We start from the raw sequence: 21,989 nt of genomic DNA on the forward strand, positions 1-21,989 counted from the left end.
AAATACTATTCTACAATAAAAAGGACTAAAGGATCATTACATGAACAACCTGCACAAATCCACAGCAAATTGTGCTGAGGAAGGGTCAACTGCACAAGGTGAGTACATTGGTCCTGTTTATAGTGACAGCCTTGAAATAAGAAAATTTTAAATAAGGAAAACAGATTGCCATTTTTGTTGTTAGGTGTTATCAAGCAAAACCCACAATGACCCGAAGAACAACAGATCTGAACCTATCCTGGGCCATCCTCATTTCAGACATACTTGAGCTCACTGCAGCAGTTCACTGTGCCAATCGACCTGGTTGAGGGTCTTCCTCTCTTAGGCTGACCTTCTACCTTTCCAAGCATGATGTTCCTCCTCCAAGGAATAGCCTCTACTAACAACGTGGCCAAAATGTATGAGACAAAGCTTTGTCATCTTGGCTTCCAAGGAGCACTCTGGTACTTTCTCCAAGACATAGCTGTTCATTCTCTTAGCAGTCCATGGGATATTCAAACTCTTCCCCAACACCACAACTCAAAGGCATTGATTCTTCTTCTGTCATCCAGCTTTCAGAAGCATAGCAAGTAACAAAAGACCACAGGCTAAACCAAGTGAACCTTAGTCCTCACACTGACATCATTGCTCCTCAGTAATCTGAATGCATACTTTTCCAGTGCTGTATGTCTCCTGATCTCCTGACTGTTGGTATCAAGGGTATGGGTGGATTGTGGATCCAAGCAAGATAAAGTCACTGACAACTTCAAACTTTTCATCTATCATGTTGTTGCTTGTCAGTCCAGTGATGAAGATTTCTGTTTTCTTGATGTTGAGATGTAATCCATACTGAAAGCTGTAGTTTTTGATCTTTTGCAGCAAGTGCTTCAAGTCTTCTTCCCTTTCAGCAACCCAACCAAGATTGTGGCATTAACACAGGTTGTTGATGAGTCCTCCTCCAATCCTGATACCACAATCTGATTCATAGCGTCTAGCTTCTTGAATGATTTGCTCAGCAAAAAGAATTAATAGGTATGAGATAGGCTACAACCCTGACACACATTTTTTCTGATTTTAAACCATGTAGTGTTCCCCTGTTCTGTTTGGACAACAGTCTTGGTCTAGGTATAAGTTTTGCATGAGCACAATTAAGTGTTTGGGACTCCTGTTTTTCTTAATGTTAGCCATAATTTGTTATGATCCACACAGTCAAATGCCTTTGCACAGTCAATAAAGCACAAATAGACATTCTTCTCATATTCTCTGCTTTTAGCCAGGATATATCTAACATCAGCAGAGAGACTGCTGGTGTCACGGCCTCTTCTAAACACTTGAACTTCTGGAAGTCCTACGTCAATGTATTGTTCTAGCTGTTTTTGGATGATCTTCACCAACATTTTGCTTGCATGCAATACTGTCTGATAATTTCCACATTTTGTTGGGTCACCTTTCTTGGAAATGGGAAGAAATATAGATCTCTTTCAGTCAACTGTGTTCCAAAATTCCTGGGTCTCTCACAGGTATCGAGTTAAAATAGAAGGAGGTGTGGTAGACGAGAGCAACAAGAGAGATCCCTAGAAAGATGAAAATGTATCTTGACTGTATCAGTGTCAATATCCTGACAAGATAAAAGGTATTCATACTTTTCTGAACTATTTCATAGCTATAAATAAATCTACAATTATCTCAAAATTAAAAGTGTAATTAGAGGGAGGGGTTAAGCGACCGGAAGCGGAAGTTCAGGCCTCTTCCACCCTCATCACTTTTGGCCGCTGGCTGTCCTGGCTCACGCCCGCAGCCCCCCACACTCGCCACCATGGTCAGTACGACCCCTGCGTGGAACCCCCTCGGGAAGTGGGCGCGATCCCCGAGTCAGCCTCGCAAAATTGAGGAAATCAAGGACTTCCTGCTCACGGCCAGGCGAAAGGATGCCAAATCTGTCAAAATTAATAAGAACAAGGACAATGTGAATGAAGTTCAAGGTTCGGTGCAGCAGGTACCTCTACACCCTGGTCATCACAGACAAAGAGAAGGCCGAGAAGCTGAAGCAGTCCCTGCCCCCAGGTTTGGCAGTGAAGGAGCTGAAATGAACCAACATGCTGATTTGAATTGCAGTAATTTTTTTTAAGTGTAATTAGAACAATAACAACAAAAGCTTTAAGGAAATTCACAGTGGAGCTGTCCTTAAGGTCCATCTGACTGCCAAGTTGTTACTTCATCTGATCTCTCATTTTTTCCTGGAAGCCAACAGAAACTTAAAAACTGTGGAGTCAAGCCCCAAGGACAGTTAGGCTCAGTGGGGTCTGATATCTAACCCCATCAGCTGCCACTGCGGTCATGACAGACTCCCAAATGTGAATGCCGGACTGCATCGTCACTGGTGGCTTGTGGAAGGAGGTCACCGGGCCATTCTCATAGGGGGACACTGAACACCTGGCCAGCAGCTGAGTACAGCAACCCTTTGCACCATTCATTGAGGGCTCTAAGTGAACCATCTGAGAGTTTAATAATTTAGGCTGTAGGACCATCAACCTATTCCAGAAAGAGAAACTCATGTCCCTGGTTCCCAATAGCTGCTCTCTGACAGTAACTGCTCTCAGAGAATTTATATGCACAACTCACTTAACATCTTCAGGAGCAAGGGCTTTTGTTCTGAGAATTAGGAAAAACAAAGACAGGTGTTAAGGTCTTACTTGGAACCACATAACTGATAAACAATTACCAAATCATAGCTCTTGTTAACATCCATTACAGAAGGAGCCAGGGGAACAGGGACAAGCCTAGCCTGGGGGGAAGCCGAGGTGGTAAAAGGGGTTATTACTATTGTTCAAAGGCCAGTGAGGAGGATACGGGGCCCCAGAAGGGTCCATAGCCAGTAAAAACTGTGCAGCCTTTCTCCACAGACCATCATCTTTCTGATTCACAGACATATGCACCAATTACAAGGCAGAGAAACTTCACTGTAAATCACTCTTTTCCACTTATAAAAAGCACAGACTTGGTTTAGAGAAAAAATCACATTCAAAAAAGTCCAAAAAGATTTTTTGTCTCATCTCCAAAATTCTCAGGCTAAGGGTCCAATTTACAAAAAATATCTACCCAAGCTCAAACTTAGCACTTCATTTCCGCTTTGTTACATACAATATAGCTTTTGAGTGGAATACTTCTTTAGCACATTTTTCTTCTTTTTTGTTAAAGTACTAGGTCCTACTTGTATTATAAAAAAATATTGTACATATTTCTTTTTAAGGAATTTTACATAACTGTTGCCTATGATTTTTTTCACAATAAAAAGAATTTTCCATAATAATAAAACTTTTCTGATATTAAAACAATTAAGATCTGCAATTAGGAGATGGTGATTAGGCTTTTATGGGAAATAAATGGCCCAGACTGAGAGGCAAACCCCAGTCAGGTTCTGTGCTAACTTTATACTATCTTCAATTGAACCAACAGTGGTGGAGGACCTACTACTAAAATTTTTAACAGGAATCCCCTAGATGTTTAGGCATTTAAAACTTGAGGTTAGTTTTACGTTTATTTCCCTGCCACCTATGCAAACATATTTATGTGGATCCTAACAAATTATGGATAGCTTTAAGGCAACAGTGAATCCCAGAACACTTAACTATGCTCATATGAAACCTACAGAGATCAAGAAGCAGTTGTACAAACAGAACAAGAGAATACTGCATGATTTAAAATTTGGAAATGTGTTCATCAGGCTAGTTACCTTTTTCTATAACTATTCAATCTGTGTGCTCAGCAAATAATCAGGAAGCCTAGACTACATGAAGAAATAAGCAGCATCTGGGTAGAAAGAAGATTCAACAACCTGCGTTATGCAGATGACCCAACCTTGTTTGCAGAAAGTGAAGACTTAAAACATTTGCTGCAGAAGACCAAAAACTATAAATCAATATAGTTCAATATAGATCCCATCTCAACATCAAGAAAACAAAAATCCTCACCACTGGACGAACAGGACAAAATCATGTTAGCTGGAGAAAAGCTTGAAGTTGTCAAAAATTTCATTTTAGCTGAATCCACAAACAATACTCATGGCAACAACAGTCAAAAAAGATCATTTTACAATAAGGTTTTATACAATATTTGTCCTTATGGGACTGAGTTAGTTCACTCAGCATAATGCTCTCCAGTCCCTCCCAAGTTAGGTAATAATTTACAAATTATTGCTCCTGTGTGCTGCTTAGTATTCCACTGTGTGAATGTACCATAATTTTTCAATCTATTCATTTGTGGTTGGACATCTGGGCTGTTTTCATGTTCTTTTGATGGTGAATAATGCTGCTATGAACACTGGTGTACGTCTCTTTGTGCCTCAGTTCTCATTTTCTCAGGGTAAATTCCAAGTAGTGAATTAGCTGGGTCATATGGAATTTGAATGTTCAGCTTTTTTAGGAAACGCCAAACTGCTTTCCAGAATGATTGTACCATTTTACAAGGGGGGGGGGGAGGTGGAAGCAGAGGGATGAAGATAGGCGGGGTGGGGGAATTACTCATGGAGTTGTAAAATTCGATTGGTGGGGGGGAATTGTTAGAATCTGTTCTGGAAAACAATGTATTTGAATTCTGTAAATAGTATAATTTAAAAAAAAAATCAAAAGGCCTGTGAAGTGTGTCACTGACATAGAGTACTGAATACATCGTGGACTGATAGAAGAACAAACAAATCTGTGCTGGCCCAAGTGCAACCAGTATATTCCTTAGAGCCAAGGAAACTTCGTCTGACATACTCTGACCATGCCATCAGCATGGGAGGCCAGTCTCCAGAAGAAGACATGGATGGTGGAAAAGACAGAGGGTCACTGTAAGAGAGGAAGACTCTCAACAAGGTGGACTGACAGTGTGACAGTGGCCTTGAGGAGGGTGAAGATCACAGGGATGGTGCCAGACAGGGTGAGACTCATTATCAGTTGTCCGTAGGATCACTCTGAGTCACAATGGACTTGACAGCACCTAACAAGGACACCCAGTGAGGGATTAGGGGGAACAGTGGAGGGCTGTGAAGGGAGAGTCTGGGTGTTTTACATGCCAGGAATTGAGAGAAAGCAGAGAAAACAGAAGGAACAACAAATATCATGGCAATTACCTGGTTTGGGGCTTATAAAGTCTTCCAGGGATTCTTGCAGGGTAAACAAACAAACAAACAAACATAGTGTAAGCTAATTATTTTGCCCCTTTCCTAAAAATATAATAAGGAAGAGATGGTTGCCTTTGAGGAACACTGAAATTGCGGAGCAGAAGAAAGCAGCAAGTCTGCTCCCACAATAAACACTTGGTTCTCCCTGTGCACCTCACAGCTCAGGCCTCTGAAACTCAGAGCACAGATCTCCCCGGAGTCAGTGCTGGTCTGTCTGCACCCTGGTCCATCAGTGCCGAGGAGCGCTGACTGAGGCTGCTGTGTGCAGGCGTTGTGAGTGGAGGCTACACCCATGGCCACATACCACAGGAAGAGCTCTGACAGCAACCAAGGCACCCCTCCGGCCCTTGGTGGACAGGACTGATGAGCCCGCATGATCTGACCAGAGAGACAGTGCCTCCTAGTGGTCAGACTGACCACATTATGCTCTATGCCTGCTCTGTGAAAAACTGAAATCTGAAAACAGAACAGGAATTTCCAAATTCCAAATAAACCAGGGAGCTATAAGGTCCTAAGGTCCTAAAAATGGCAGGAGGGCAGGCAGTGAAAAAAGAATGGTAAGCAAAGACCAAAAGCTCTGTTTACCTAAAAGTATCTTATAAATAGCAGTGTGGTAAACACATCAGATACTGACAGAAAACTGTGAAAGGTAATGTTGTTATGTAGTTGTGTACCATGGAGTCGGATCCGACCCACAACTGACTCTCCAACAAGTTTTTAGAAACAGTTATTTAGACAGGAGGAGATTTCCCATCCTCCCATGGAGCAGCTAGCATATTCGAACCGTGTACCTTCAGGATTGCAGCACATCTGCAAGATAATACCCTCAAAAACTGTGAAAGGTGATACCCTAAAAAATGCAAATACTCCAACAAAACATAAGTTACATAAATAAATAAATAAATGATGGTTCATCAAAATGAATGCGACAAAAGGAGTGAAGAACACATCTAGGATAACCAAATACTGCAATAGTCAATATAATTAAAGAACTGATGATAACACAGCGCTAGAAATAAGGAAACAACGTAAGAACAAAATGTAGGTCTAAAAGAAAGTACTGCAACTGAAGGGGGCCATAAATGAAATGAGAAATACAAGGACTTGCTGATGGATTTATTCAGGCAGAAAAAAAGAATTAAAAAAGTAAAGAGGATATGACTGTTACAATGACAGAACAGTAACAAGGAGGCTCAGGAAGACTGAGCGTAGTTCATTGGAATTAGGGACAGTGGCAGGCCTAACAGACATGCCATGGGATTTCCTGAAGGAGATGACAGAGAAAAGTGGACAGGAACAATCCCCTCACGAAATAATGACAGTAAATGTTCCCAACTAATGGAGGAAAGACATGACACCCAAAATCCAAAGAACCCCATGCAGTATACAACCAAAGAGATCCCCTGAGACACAGGCAGCAGGTATGCTCTCAAGAACTAAAGATGAAAAGACAGTTCTGAAAGCAGTGAGCGAAAATGAAACCGTCACCTACAAATGATGCCCATTAAGATTCAATGGCAGTTCCTTTAGAAACATGGAGATCAAAGCCAATGCCAACCAAGAATACTGTACTGGATGAAATTATCTTTCAAGAATGAGAATGAAACCAAAACAATCCTAGAAAGACAGAAGCTGAAATTCTAATGGTAGTTTGTAGATGGAAGGTAAAAGACGAGAGAAATTAAAAGTTACAGGTAAAAAGGAAGATGTCTAATTAAAGGAAATGCATGGACAAGCAGAAAGGCTCAAGGAAGCCACCACAAGACACAGACTTGAACTTCACAGATCAGTCATGAACTTCATCTGAAAGTGACTTCCTGACAAAGAGCCGTGAGCAGTGATGGGTCTCAGAAGAGGCCACGTAAGCACTCCTGGTGCAGCTAAGTCATTTGATGGCAATAAACGGCTGGCAGTTCAAACTGACCCAGTAACTGCAGGGGGTGGGGAGGGAGCCCCGCAATCTGCTTCTGCCGAGATTATAGTACAGAAAACCCCATGGGGCTGCTCTACTCTGTCACACGGTGTAGCCAAGAGGTGGAAAGACTTTGGTCCTTAACAGAGACAGCACCACACACAAATTCTCCCAATTCCACGTGGAGAAGAGAATCCCTCCACTTAGAGCAGTGAAAGCAGGGCCGCCTCGGTGTGACCCCACCAGCATCCAGTGTACACAGAGCTGAAGGAGTCGCAGTAAGCATCATGCCTGGCATCTGTCACATGTTCCCTATGGATCAGATGCTGTCCTGAGGATACCTATTTATTTAACTTCCACAACACTGTTACCAGACAAGTGCCTTTTTACAGGTGAGCAAATGGGGTCCAGGGAGAACCTGGCCAGGTGACATAACCAGGGTGATGTGGGCACAGTTCAAGCCCAGATCAGTCCAATTCCTGAGCGGAGCGCACCCAAGGTGGTTACACTGTGTGAGACTATTCCTTCTGAGTCTGTGCAAAGGGATCGACTTGAACTGGCCTTTCCCCTCCACTTAACTTAGGGAAGGAGTGCTGACATGGACAAATTCATTCACGGCCACTCCCCTTCCCCCCTCAGTGACAAATGCTCCTCAGTCCCACTCGTGCATATGTGGTGTGCCCGGCAGCCCAGCCATAACACACACGCACACAAACACACGTTCAACCCTGGTTCAAGGAACTGGGAAGGAAAACCACAATTGGCACCTTTATCTCAGCTGCTGGGAGTTGAAAGGCATCCAGGAAATGAGAAAACCGTGGGGGAATTTGCCTTGAAGTGCTGTCTTGGAGGGCAGCTAGCCACCACCCCAGAATCTGCTGGCAGATGCAACCAACAATGACAGGCTCTGCCCAGGCCTGAGGACAAGAGAACTCCAGGCCTGAACAGATGGATGATCATAACCAGCTGCTGGTAACACGCCAGGCTGCTAACCCAAAAGCTGGTGGCTCAAACCCCGTTTCTCCATGGAAGCCAGACAGTCTCCTGCCATAGCGTTACAGCCTCAGACACCCAAAGGGGTCACTGAGTCCCAGCAGACTAAAAAGCAGAGGATCTGGCTTGGTTTCTGGTATGTGACAGGGAGGATGAGGCAGTGAGGACCAGCTCAATCTTCAGGATGAGACAACCTATTGCTACTTTGAACAAAATAAGAAAAACACCCAAACTCACTATCCTCAAAATCAACTCATAGCAACTCTCCTTCGGGTTCCCAAGACGGTAAATCTTTACATGAGATGGTGAGGCTTTTCCCTGGTGCTGCTGGGGGATTTGAACCTGCAGAGAGGCAATGCCCTTAAGCCAGAAGTCTAACTCCCTGCTGATCACGCGACCAGAGCTCTCCAGCAGATGAAATCATTCGGAGGGGTTCCCTAAGAAAGCCCACCGGGGCTCTTAACACAGGTCTCTGGTGAACCTGGCTCTTCCCATCTCCTCAGATGAGTGATAGCAGCCGCATGACAAGCCCCTCCTTGGGCTCCCACATTCACATCCTTCCAGGCACGGGGTGAGCAGGAGGCCCCAGAGGGCAGAACAAGAGACTGGGGGTGGGGGACACCGCAACTACTTGTGAAACTTCAGGCATGTTCCCACCCCTCTGTTCGCTGGGTGCATCATCTGTAAAACATGCTTAATAACTAAGCACTGCTGAGTCTCTGCGACTCATGTGCCAGGCAGACCCGTGTTCCACTGGGCTTTCAACAGGTGGTGTTTCAGTCGATCACCTGGCCTAAGTCTGAGGTGCCTTCAGAAGGTTTCAAGTCACAACTCCATGTCCAGTCCAGGGCGGCACGTGTGGCCAATGCCTTTCCATGTCCACTGTACCTTACATGCCGACCAACCTTTTTAAATCAACAGGTTGAACCCTACGGGACCACTGACACCTGGCCATATTTCAATGACAAACACGGCAGTGTCTTATGGTTCCATGGAATATGTAGAGCAAGCGGCTTTTAAATCATTTAAAAACTTTCAAAAGCTTCAGCCTTTGAACAGGCAGATAGGGTGAATCCAATATTCCCCACGAATCTCCCAGCAGTGCCAGCCTCACCAGGGAAAGGCCAGGCATAAACACAAACACATTTCTTCCACTGGCTGGAAAAGCTGAAAATGGCTCCCAGGTGTGAGCACACAACAGGCCCAGCCTCCTGGCAAGGTCAGCGTGCAGGTCAAAGTCAAGCAGGCCATTTTCGGATTAGGTGCATATGCACATGTGGCTTCCCAGCGGTAATTGGATTACAGAAGCCACCTGCAGGAAGTGAGCAGGGAAGGAGGAGGAGGAGGAAATAGTCCCAGTTGGAAGGAGACTGTTGATATGGGCCCAGGCCAGCTCCTTTCACACGGGACATTGTGCAACCAGCAGAGGAGCACGGAAGGGGCCCCGTCCCCAGCATGGCGGAACCTGTCCCACCAGAGTAGGAGGAACCCATCCCCAACATGTCAGGGGCCTGTCCCACCAGAGTAGGAGGAACCCATCCCCAGCATGTCAGGGGCCTGTCCCACCAGAGTAGGAGGAACCCATCCCCAGCATGTCAGGGGCCTGTCCCACCAGAGTAAGGGGGGGTCCACCCTCAGCATAGTGAAGGCCTATCCCATCAGAGTAGGGGGTACCCATCCCCAGCATGGCAGGAGCCTGTTCCACTGGAGTAGAGGGGGCCTGCCCCAGCATAGTGAAGACCTATCCCAATGGAGTAGGGGGGACCCATCCCCAGCATGGCGGGGGCCTGTTCCACCAGAGTAGGGGGAACCCATTCTCAGTGTAGCAAAGGTCTGTCCTACCAGAGTAGGGGGAACCTGTTCCCAGCACGGTGGGGGCCTGTCCCAAAAGGGACTGGACTGTATGGGAAGCTTACACAGTCACTGAGAAAAGCAGAAGGCAAAGAAAGCCAGCAAAGACCCAGCAAAATCCAAGTCTAAGGAGCAGAGAGTAAGCTTCCCAGTTTCTAAAAGGGCCGTGAGCAGCATGACAAGTTCATAATGCAGGCTCCCCCTTCCTCCCTTCCTTGGCGCCCAAGCAGCTGGCGCTCACGTCACCTCAGCAAATGACTTACAGATGGACCTCTCATCTGGAAGTTCACTGCCCCCACTCCCAGAAAAGGCAAGGAGAAAGAAGATGAGCAAGCAGGGCAATGACAAGCCATTACTGAGCATGCTCTCGTGGGCCCGCAAAGGGCTCTCCCAGACCAGCGTAGCCCCAATCCCTGTGCCCGTGAGGAGCCAGGGACAGACTCTATGTAAACTGGATGTTTCACTTTCTATTCTGAGGCTCACAGGGGGTGTCCAGCTTCTGATAAAGCCATAGTTCTGAGAGCTATTTGTTCCTCACTGCCTTCCCACAGCAGGCAGCCTACTGACAAAGGGGAGTCTGAGTGGGGTATGGTGACTGGCCTAAAAATAGAACCAGCTGTTAACAGTCTTCCAAGCACCTTTCCAACTAATACCCTGTTGAACAGGGAGTTCCATCCTCCACCTGTGGAATCCTCCTGAGTGGTGGAACTCTCAAGGTTAGTAGTTTAAATACACCCAGAAATGCCTCAGAAGAAAAGTCTTGCAAACTACAACTGAAAAAAATGCAGCACGCATGCACGTGCACACATAGAGGGAGCCCAGTCACAAGGGAACTGGTTCCTCATAAACGTGAAATTTACTCTCACTTTTAAAGAGAGAAAGGAGAGCCACAAAGGTGGGACCTTAGCTCTTCCTCCCACACCCCACCAGTGAAAAGAGTGAGGTGCCTCTCAGGATCCCCCAGCCCTAGTATTCTCTCTAATCATGTTTACACATCCTTCTCCAAGGGCAGGAACCCCAAGTCCACAGGATCCTTTGCTCAGCATTTCAGTATGAACTGAAGGCCTCATCGTAAAGCTGTGTGTGCGTCCTCGCCTCTCCTCTCATCTTTTCTGCCCATGGACAAGGACAGGTCAGAAGGTTGAGGAAACGATTCAGGTTGGGAAGAGGGCAGGGGCAGGGTGCTGTGGGTGGACACCTGCATTTTCACTCCCTTTAGAGAAAGAACTTCCCACTGCCACTCCTTTTAACTTCCACCTGGAACAAAGACCTGCCCTTCAAGCCTCTGCAAGAGCAAAGATTTATCTGATAATAGGGCTGATATAATCAGCAGGAAAGTAAGTGGTGCTTGTCCTCCTGTCAGGGAACAGCTCTTGCCACACATGCGGGCCACAGCAGCAGACCCTCACCTCAGAGGCTGGGGTGCCTTGTTGGCCCGAACCCATGAACAGAGGGAAGCACTGGTTTAGCCAGACCTGCTGACTGATCCAGAGTGAACAACTTCACAGCACCAAAGGTGCCACTTCCCAGGATGGCTGGGATCTGTCTCTCTCAACATGGGGCGCTTCTCTTACACACTCACAGCCTCCTTCACATTTACAATATCTGACAAGGACAAAGCAGTGACATTCATGTGGTGAAAAGCCTGTGGCGCAGTTCACACAAGATGAAGTGGGCCAGTGCTTACTAGGCGAAGTACCCCTGCTGCTGACGGTTAGACAGACGGTGAGAACTCACCTCTGACCCCATGAGGGGCCCTGAGGGGTCACCAATAAGTAGAAATAAATGTGTAACAGCTAGGGCCTCAAAATCGGGGCCCTCAGCCAGCCCTGTGGTGCCCTACGCTGCCTTCAGAAGTGACTCACTTACCTGGGCCCTTAAGTCCTGCACAAATGCCTGTCACCACACTGGGGACACCAGGACATGTCTCAATAACTCATGGCTCCCAGGAGCCGGGCCTTGATAGGGACTCTGCACATGAGGATTCTTAAAACAACACTGCCCATCGGTCTTTACAAGGAATCTGATATCTAATGACTCCACACCCATGATGATTGTATGCCCACATCAGAGCAGATGAAACACCTTGGTTACACCAGCACCTGAGTGGATTGCCTGCCTTCAGAAGGAGGTCTCTCCCAGGCTGAATGAATGGCCCATTCCCATGTCTTCTAACTAAGTCATGACTAGGTTCACACACAGTCTTTCACACAAGACTCTACCATTTATCTCGGTGTGAGACACTCACCTACAATCCCCACAGATCCAGGTAGGGGTAAAGACACACAGAAGCCTTACCACCCGATTACCACTCAAGTTTTCCAAGAAGCTATTTCACACTTCTGAGGATGGACACCATTTTTTACTATCAGTTCTCTGTTGTATCTGCAAATGATTACCTTCTTTAGAATAATAAGGAGAAGGTTTTAATGACAGCTGAGGGGACTCAATTCAACCAACTCCTAAAGTACAGGGTTAAGGCTGCCCTTCCCATACCCTCAGGGCGCAGAGACAGAGAAAGAGAAAGACAAAGACAGAGACAGAGACAGACAGACAGACATGAAGGCGGCTCAGGCTCTGAAGCTGAACTTCACTGTCCCGAGGTTGACTTCAGGGTCCCCTCTCCCTGGCCAGCCCCTCTGAGGGACTCTTAATTATTCTCCACAGCCCTGAGCCATCAATAGCAGTAACTAAGATCACCCGTCTCCCCTCCAAATGTGCTCTTTAATTATGCTTTAATGTGAATTGATCTTTACATTAACAAGCTTATGAAGAAGATGGATCTCCCTGGGTTCCCCCCCACCCCCAGAGGGTTCGCTACACATTCTGAGAGTTAAGTATTCCTATTGATTTTACTTCAGCAGCAGATACAGTCAGGGAGCCCTACTCCTCCAACTCGACCTGGCGTTGACCCTACTCAGCCCGCTGGGAGAGCATCGCAGACATGACATTTCTGTTCAGACCCCAATGTTATTCTCTAAGTTACAATAAAGAGATGTCACATTTTCATCCCTTTTCGTTAATCAGTTTTTCTTCAGCTAGGAAGTTACAGAAAAGTTACTGCCTTAGGTAAAGTCATCGCTGATTTTTTAAAAATTATTCATATTCCAAGACTTCCATGTACATTTAATAATATGAATTTGGGGGGGGGGAGTAACCTTTTCTCAAACAAAATCAGTTTTCCAACTGAAGGGTACCAGGTGCTGCTGGGTGAGGGGTGTGAGAGATGACTGCTAACTGTAGTTGTGGTTACTGTTGTTAGGTGCCGTCAAGTTGACTACAACTCACAGCAATCCTATAAACAGCAGATCTGTCCCGTGCCATCCTCATCACCTCTGTCACACTCGAGCCCACTGGGAAGCTCACCTGCTAATAGCTAACTAACAGCTTCTTCTTACTGGGATGATGAAATGTTCTGGCATCAGCTGTGTAGTCTATAGGTAGTTGCGCTAGTGCTACTCGAAGGGCTCACTTCTCTGGCAGTTCGAAACCACCAGTGGCTCCAGAGAAGATGGACAGTCTCCTCTTGTGAGGTTACTGGAGAGTCAGCTATGTGTTTGTGTGATAAATCTGAGTTTGAGTGAGTTTTCTGGCTATGCCACACTGTTAATATGCTTCAAATCCACTGGGGGGAAATTCCACAGAACTGTATACTTTTGGATGGTAAAGCTTAAAAAAAATTATTTATATGAATTGTAAACTTCATTCAAGAAAAGCTTGGAAAAACTTTAGTAGTCCTAATCCACAACATAAAGAGTCTTCCCAGTATTCTGAAAAATTTACAACCAGGAGAAGATAAAATAGATGAAAGGGATCTTCTAAGAATCAAATCCCTATGCGCATCCAGAAACTTCTCTAACTGGGTAAAAAGGGAAGCCACCGACTGGGAAAAAGTTTTTAGTAATGACATGTCAGACAAGGGACTTATATCTAGAATTTATAAAATACTCGAGCACCACAACAAAATAAAGGAGAATAATCCAATTGAAAAATGGGCACAGGATATGAACAGACACTTCACCAAGGAAGACATTCAGATGGCCAACAAACACATGAAGAAATGTTCAAAATCCCTAGCCCTGAGAGAGATGCAAATCAAGACAACCATGAGATATCATCTCACTCCAGTAAGACTAGCAAAATTTAACAGAACAGCAAGCAACAAATGCTGGCGAGGTTGTGGAGAGACCGGAACCCTTATTCACTGTTGGTGGGAGTGTAAAATGGTGCAACCACTGTGGAAAGCGATGTGGTGCTTTCTCAAAAAGTTGCAAATAAAGATACCATTTGACCCAGCAATTCCACTACTGGGAATATACCCTAAAGAGACCATAAATGACATCCAAGTAGATATATGTATACCCATGTTTATCGCGGCTTTGTTTACAATAGCAAGGAGTTGGAAACAACCTAAATGCCCATCAACAAACGAATGGGTAGAGAAGCTGTGGTATATTCGCACAATGGAATACTATGCTGCATTGAAAAACAAGGAACTCATGCAATATTATTCAAAATGGGTGACCCTGGAGGACATTATGCTGAGTGAGGTATCTCAGTCACAAAGGGACAAATGCTATATGGTGCCACTGTTGTAGAATGAGGCTGTCATTGGGGTGGAGGTAAGACTGAGAAAAACTGGATGAAATATGTTTACGGCATTGAAGTCTATGGGGGAGAGAATAGTCTAAAAGTATTATATTTTAGGGCATTATTTTTATCATAGGAGTATGCAATGAGGGTTGCAGAGTGGATTATATTTGGGGGTAGGGGGTGGGGTTTGGGGAGGTGCAGGGCAGGGGCTTGTGTACCAATGAGCGAGTTTTTCTTTTGCTTTTCAAGGAGAGGAGCAAATGGGGGGGGGGTTGTGCGGGGAGAAGGGTGCAACAATGAATGAATGGAATCCCAAAATCTCTGTAGATGTTCATTGAAATGAAATATAAACAACCTAAATTAAAAAAAAAAAGAATAAAGATGAAAAAAAAAACAAAAAAACATGCCACCCAACCCCAATTCCCAGGATTAAGGGTAAAAGGTGCTTCAATGTGTTTTAAAATACAAGACAAATGTAAAGAATTTTAATAGCAATGTGAAAAAGTTACACGTAACAGTGCACAACTCATTTCCACCTCCTGCCTGATCGGTGACACAGGGAGGGGAAGAAGAACCCATAAGCCATGGCTAAGGGACAAAGTCTCAAATCTGCCTGCAACTGAAGGAGCAGTTACACGACTACAGCATGCCAGGTGGGAAGACCCTTCAGCCCACATACAGGAAGCAGGGAGTGTGAAAACCCAGGTTGACTTTACACCAAGGTTTTTAAATCCCAGCCCTTGAAAAATTCAACCGTTTCCACCACAACCAATCCCCTCAATGACACAAGTGCAGAAGCGCCACAGGAAAGCGGAAATTTTTCTTGAGCAGAAGTGTGGCCTATGCACCAGACAAAATTACTGTTGCTGTGCGAATCGTAACTTGAGTTTCCTGGACTTCAAATTTTAGAAAATCTCAAACGTAAGAATCCTCTGGCAGGTTTCCCCATCTAGAACAAAAGTCTGCTTCTCTGAGAACGAGTTTATGAAATTAGCTCTCTCACTCCAACTCAATCCTATTAAGAGTTCTCCTTGAGTTTTAGGCTTTCTTTTTACTTTCTTTTTTTTTTTTAAGGACAAATGGGCTTTGGCATGATTTTCAGAACATGATGCGAATCAATCTGTTCTTTGACAAATACTTTAATTGAATTAGATGCTTTTTAATAAGAAAGTACTCACCAGGGAAAGAAAAAGAAAAAAGAAAGGATTCACCAACTGCAATTTATTGCATGACTCCAGTTCCAAAAACTCTGGGATCTTTTTTTAGGACCATGATATTAAAGCTAGACACAGAAGCAAGCCCTTTCCCATGGGACCCTCCCCCTGGCTGGCACAGCCCAGCCAACAGGGACCACGTGAAAAAGGTGCATGCTTTATTATCCAAGACTCAAAAACTCAGAAACCCAGAGAAATCACTAACTTCCAGGAGCAAACAAAATACAGAGGCCAACGTCCATAATTACAAGTGTTAGAGCTGAAAATCCCAAACCTACTACTGTTGTTAAAAGATAGAAAGCAGCAATAGTGGTTATGAAATTAGGAGGGGGAGGATGTAGGATTCCATTCTGTGACATTTTTCTCCCTACTCTTGGTTTCAGTATCAGCAGAAATATAAAAAGGGGCAAAGGTACTTGGAGCATCTGCTTCAGCTCTTCATTCAACAAGTGAGAAAAAGTAACCTATCCAAGGTCTTTACAGCATGAGGGACAGCTGGCTGTCCCAAGAAAGTCACCCCTTTAACTCTGCCTGCCTCAGCAAATACCAGCTCTGTTCTCTGCATGTTTTGATTACATTTGTGGTCATCTGCCTGCCCACAAGAGGGGCATGGAGCAAGGACCTGGGATCCAGGATTTCAAGTGTGGACATTTACGGAGCTGCTCAAGGAGATGCTGAATGGATTCCAGCTCAGAGACCCCAGAGCAGGGCAGAAACTGCGCCAGGTTTTCCAAGATGGCATCCACGCCGGAAGCTGAATGCCAGCTCATGCCCAGGGAGCAGATGTCAGTCTAACCCCAGTCTCCTAGAAAGCAGTCAGGAGCTTAACCACGGCACCACCAGGGCTGCCTCAGAGCTTATCTACCACATTTCAGGCAATGTGTCCAGAGCTTTGAACAGGGACCACATACAATCCTCACCAGAGCCTATCACAGGGACTCTGGGTCTCAACTACAGCAGCACAGGAGGAATCTGCAAGGAACCCAAAACGCCATTTAGTTCTGCAAACAGTAGATCCATCAGCCTCATGGGCTCCCTGAAGTCTCCACAGGTGGAACCACCGCCATGGGTGGAGCAGCTAAGTCGTCTATACTCAGAGAGTGGGGTGGTCAGGATGGAAAAGCGAAACCTTGGCCGGAAGTGATGTCCAGCCACTGTCTGCCCTGCTGTATTCTCCTGTCTTCTGTGTGGTCCACGTAGGAAATACAAGAAGCCATGCCAGCTGAGAGAAAAATGTTCTATAACCCCGCTACACTGATGTCTCCAAGCTAACCTCACTTCTGTGGGCACCAGGTCCAGGTAATCTAAGATCAGGGAATGTGAGCCCAGCAGAAAAAATGAAGATAAAGACCCTTCAGAGTGTCAGAGAAATTACTGACCAAAGCCAATGAAGACAGCTTCCCACCCAAGAGCTGGCTGCTAATGTTAACCTGTATTTTCCAACTGGATCCAAAACCTCCCTTTACCCCACTTGACAAATTTTAGCACTGTCTAATGGAATAGCAGGACCCAGGCCAGCCAACCTTACCGCTCCAGGCACTCAGGCCAAGGAACAGAAATATGTTTTTAGTCTGCAAAGCAAGGCCTGATTCAAAGTGCCACAGTACCCACAGAGCAGGCTAGGGCCTCTGGCAGTTCAGAGTGACCTGCCAACTCCTGCCGAGAGAACAGATAAAGGAGCAAGGTGGGACTGTCTCACTTCCCTCTGTTGATTTTATAACTTACATGACTGAAGGGAATCTCAGTTTCCTCTCTGGTAACATTAATATTAGCTATGGCTCTGGCTTCCTCACAGAGAGCTGTAAGAGCAAGAGTTAGACGCAGTGTTTCCCGAATGTTAATGAGCAGACCAACAGTAAATACAACTTCTGATCCAGAAGAAACAGGGAGAGTTAGGGTTAAGAAAGATTCTGCATTTCAAATAAGTCCCCAGCTAACAACGGAGCTCTGGGGGCCTTCGTGGTAAGGAGATGCACTGTCAATCCAAAGGCATATGATGTGAATCCACCAGCTGCCCTGCAGGAGAAAGAAAGGGAATCTCTTCCCTCGGAAAACATCCTGTAAGGTGAGCTATGGGTTGGACCTGACTCAAAGGTTTACCACAACAACACAACATGGGTCCAGAGCTGATGCAGGAAGCAGTAAAGGACATTCCAGTGCTCCACTTCCTTATTATGTCTCTAATTAAGTTCACAAAAGGTTAATAAGTAGGACACCCTGGTGACATAATCCATAGACAGTTGTGCCGATAACCCAAAATCCGCACTCCTCTGGAGGCTGGAACGGTTCAGTGGGAGAAAAGCAGGCAATCTCCTCCCATGCAATTTACAGCCTTGGAAACTCAACAGAGGATCAGCTATGAGTTGGTTCCAACTCAGTGGCAATTGTATTGGAAGGTTTTTTACTGTTATTTTAACAAGTTATTTTGTTACTGTTATTTACTGTTAAAATAAGTAACCCGGATTTACATGCCCTACCAGGAAGATCTTGCCAAGGCCCAGGGATCTATGTGACAATTAGCCATTGGAAGGACACTATTTGTTAAATGCCTACTATGTGTCCTGCATGACATGAGAAGTTACAAACTCATCACACTCCCCTCTAACCTCCACTGAAGTCCAGTCAAGTGCTCCTTAGAACAAGGACGGCGCAACACTTATCCCACACACATAGGACGTATTATCAGGAGGGGCATGTCCCTGGCTGGGGGACTCATGCTTGGAGAAGTAGTGGGTCAGTGAAAAAGAGGAAGACCCTCCCTAAGATGGACTGACGCAGTGACTGCAACAATGGGTGAAAGCAAGCACACACTCTGAAAACGAGGGAGACTGTTCTGAGAGATAAGATTCAGTCAAAGACACAGAGGCTGAGTGTGTCACACACAACTGGAACCCGTCACACACAACTGGAACCCGAGGCCCTTTAATCAATACCCTGGGAAGCTCAAGACTGTTTTCTCAAGGACAAAGTGCCTGCCACCAGCAAAATCCAAGCCCATGAGCTACCCGTCTATTCGCCCCTTAGCCTAGTCGCTCAGCCTGCTGAGCTTTGGAGAGGATGTACATATGAGAACAAATGAGTTCGGAAATCACCAAATCGAGTATAAGCGTTAAAAAGAGCTTCTTTCTCCAACAATAGAGAAGAGTTAAAACCCCCAGCTTTTCAGTTAGCCAACCAGCAAGCACAGCATGGAGGGTTACATGAAAAAGGGCCGTCTTCACCAGAGCCCGCCAGTAAAACCCTGCAGGGCTGAGCAGACAGAAGACTCAGGTGTGAACAAGGAGGTGCTCTGCTAAGGAAGCTGCAATAAAAGTCTGGTGAGGAAAATTATCGGGCTCCCTACTGCTTCATCTGGAAAGATCTCTGGGCGAGTTTAAAACAATCCCTTCCACCTGATGGCAGAAGAGCAGAGTGTGATGTAAGGTGCCGAGCTGTCTAACAAACGCCTTTAAGCAAAGCCGAACACCCATAGGGCTTCCTTCCTTTCTGTTTATTTAAGTCCTTCCAAGTCCTTTCACAAGAAACCCTGGTAGCATAATAGTTTACATGCTGGACTGCTAACCAGAAAAGTATGAGGTTCAAATCCACCAGCCATTACTCAGGAGAAAGGCCGTTTCATCTCTTCTCCTGATTTATAGTGCTGGAAACCTGATGGAGGGTTGACACAAATCAGAAATAACTCGCCAACAGGAATTTGGTTTTTAAGTGTCTTTATGGACCTAGTCTTCTGTAGACGCAGCACTCTGTCTATAGCAGTCACCACACTGTGTTTTGTCTAACATTTTATCATGACAAATAATTCGCCATTTTTATGTTTACTTTAAAGGTCTGGTGATACTTTTTAAAAGATATAAAAGTAGTCTCATCAAATTTACTAACAGAAACATGAACTTGCTCCTTAAATAATTCCATTTCCTTTAACCTCACTCTATTCACCCATGTTGTAGCTTATGCTCCAGGAGAAAGAAATCTAATTCCATTTCCATCGGAGCATTTTAAAAGAACTGTTTCTGCCAAAACGAAAGGGGGCAAAATTTCCAGCTCTGCTACCCCCACACAGCACCCAAGGCCTGGGTCCAAATCACCAGGGTCACAAAAAAGGCCATTTCACCAGTGAATGCACAGACCCACATCCTCCTGTCCCCAGGTCCCAGCCAGACAATGCCCTGGCCTCACCACACAGCCCAGGACCCCTGAATGACAACCACTTACAGAAAGAGAGAGACGACGTGAGACGAAGCAGCACCCAGGGATGGTATGGCTGTCAGCTCATTGTTATTGAGGTACCTGCAACAACAGGAAGAAATCAGTCATGTGAATCAATCATATATTCTATCCATGTGCAAAAGAAATTATAAAAACATTGAGAGAGATTATACACTTAATGTCAGACTAATTCCCAACTGAACTCTCATCACACAGGAACCAACTCAGAGCTGATTCTCCAGCGGGTTCCTGGAAACTGGAAACTGCAAGGGAAGAGATTCCCCATCTTCCTTCCTTGGGGCTACTGGTGGATTAGAACCATCAGAGGTGCTGCCTCTGCCTTAGCATTCAACTCCCTGTGGGCTAGGCCGCCAGAGCGCCCGCAATACTCAAGAAAGCCTTGAGGAAAGCCTCATGAAGTAATGAAAACCAGCCCCATTCCTCATCTGCATGGCTTAGAAATAATAACCAAAAGGAACTATTTCCTATAGGTCATTAAGTTCCCATCGAGACTAGAAATCAGGACTGACCAGAAACCCAGACAGTAAAAACTGACAAAGGTGCCCAGTTCCTAATTGCAGCATGCTTCTCTGGCTGTGTGAATCCATCAGTGGTTCCCTGGAGGAGGATGAGCAGTCTCCTTTCGTACAGTTTACAGCCTCAGAAAACCCACCAGAGGGTCATCAATGGTTGGTTCTGACTCGAGGGCAATGAGTTGGGAGAACATCAAGGAGCCGCTGCTGTGGGCTGACGTGGTCAGAAAAGGCTCTGGAGAGGAAAGAGCATGTTGTCTGGAGTTTCCCAAGTGTGTGACATGGGCTTTCCACGCCACAGCTCTGCCCAGAAAAGGGTAGCGGATACCAACAAGACCAGAGGCTTACCCAGGGCCATGGAACCTGGGGCCAACGGTCCCTGCTGCCTCATCTCTAAGACTGCAGCGAGCAGGTCTGAGTCTCATCCATTTTCAAACCCATGTTCCTGGGGCTCCTGAAGCCTCAGTCACAATTTCCAGGAAAACGAACATCTGCACACAAATACACATTTCTGCATGTAAACACTCTGAAACGCTTCTATGGGCAAGAGACCGTCTGTCTCAAGCCCCCTTCCCATTCAAACATTCTAAATCTGCACTGTTAACACCCCTTAATGGCCAGGGAAGTGCAGGAACTGAAGCGCAGCCTGCAGAGCCTGCCCCCAGAGGCTTCACAATCGGCCTCCTTACAAGGAAATGTATTTCTAAATCTGGGGAGAGAATCCAAAGTCAGACTTGTGAAGGGAACCAAAAAGTCTTAAGAAGTCAGAGCACAGCGTTCAGGCTTTTCTCCGAGTGACAGCCCAGAAAGAAGCCGTGTGTGATGGAAAACCACGATGAGGAAGCTGCCCTGTCTTATTCCCCCCACCAAGGGAGGTTGTGTCTTACATGAAGCCATCTGCGATTTTCTGAAGACAAAGCCACCGATGTGACAGTCCTCATCATACAAGTGCACAGCTAGCATCTGCTTGACGAGAATAATTTCGTTATCTGCCATCTTTTATAGAAATGATATTTTCTTTTTAGACAAGGAAAAGAAAGAAAGGCCTTGAATTATCTCATTTGCTTTCCTTCATGCCAAAATCAGTTAAGAAGGAAGCCTGGCCATCCCTGGACTCATGGACGCTGACTGTCTGGTTCAATAGCTTCACGACTGAAGCATCTGGCAGGAAAAGCTGGTCGTATCATGTGACAAATCCTTCCTCCACTTACAGAGAAAGTGAGTGTGTGTGTGTGTGTGTGTGTGTGTGTGTGTGTGTGTGTGTGTGTAAACGGACTATTAATGACTTTAACAGTCTTTTATCGGACTGCCCTCCCAACCAGACTGTTTCTGCTTCACCTTTTATCTACTCCACACTCTACCATACCTGTCCCCTCAATGTGCAGGGACTCGGAATACCTGGCATCAGTTTCGTCTCTACTAACACTTATCAATGCATTTATCACCTGATAAAGACCTTCAGATCAGAATGAGAAACTAAAGTCACGGGCCTGTTGCCCAAATCACAGTTTGCCAAAAAATTCATTTCTTAAAGACTTCTTCTA

At 45.6% G+C, this 21,989-nt stretch overlaps 1 protein-coding gene and 1 pseudogene across 1 annotated transcript in view; one reads left to right on the forward strand and one right to left on the reverse strand.

Annotated features, from left to right (window-relative positions):
• Positions 1-21,989, reverse strand: part of LRIG1 (leucine-rich repeats and immunoglobulin-like domains 1) — a 145,366-nt gene that overhangs the window by 50,363 nt on the left and 73,014 nt on the right. The window contains exon 3 of the mRNA XM_006893871.1: positions 19,919-19,993. Coding sequence (XP_006893933.1) covers positions 19,919-19,993 — 75 coding nt within the window. The remainder of the gene's footprint in view (positions 1-19,918; positions 19,994-21,989) is intronic.
• Positions 1,796-2,069, forward strand: LOC102861909 (annotated as a pseudogene).

The sequence above is a fragment of the Elephantulus edwardii genome, unplaced genomic scaffold (genome assembly GCF_000299155.1).
Source record: "Elephantulus edwardii isolate Elephantulus edwardi_28Jun2011 unplaced genomic scaffold, EleEdw1.0 scaffold00132, whole genome shotgun sequence".
NCBI lineage: Eukaryota > Metazoa > Chordata > Mammalia > Macroscelidea > Macroscelididae > Elephantulus > Elephantulus edwardii.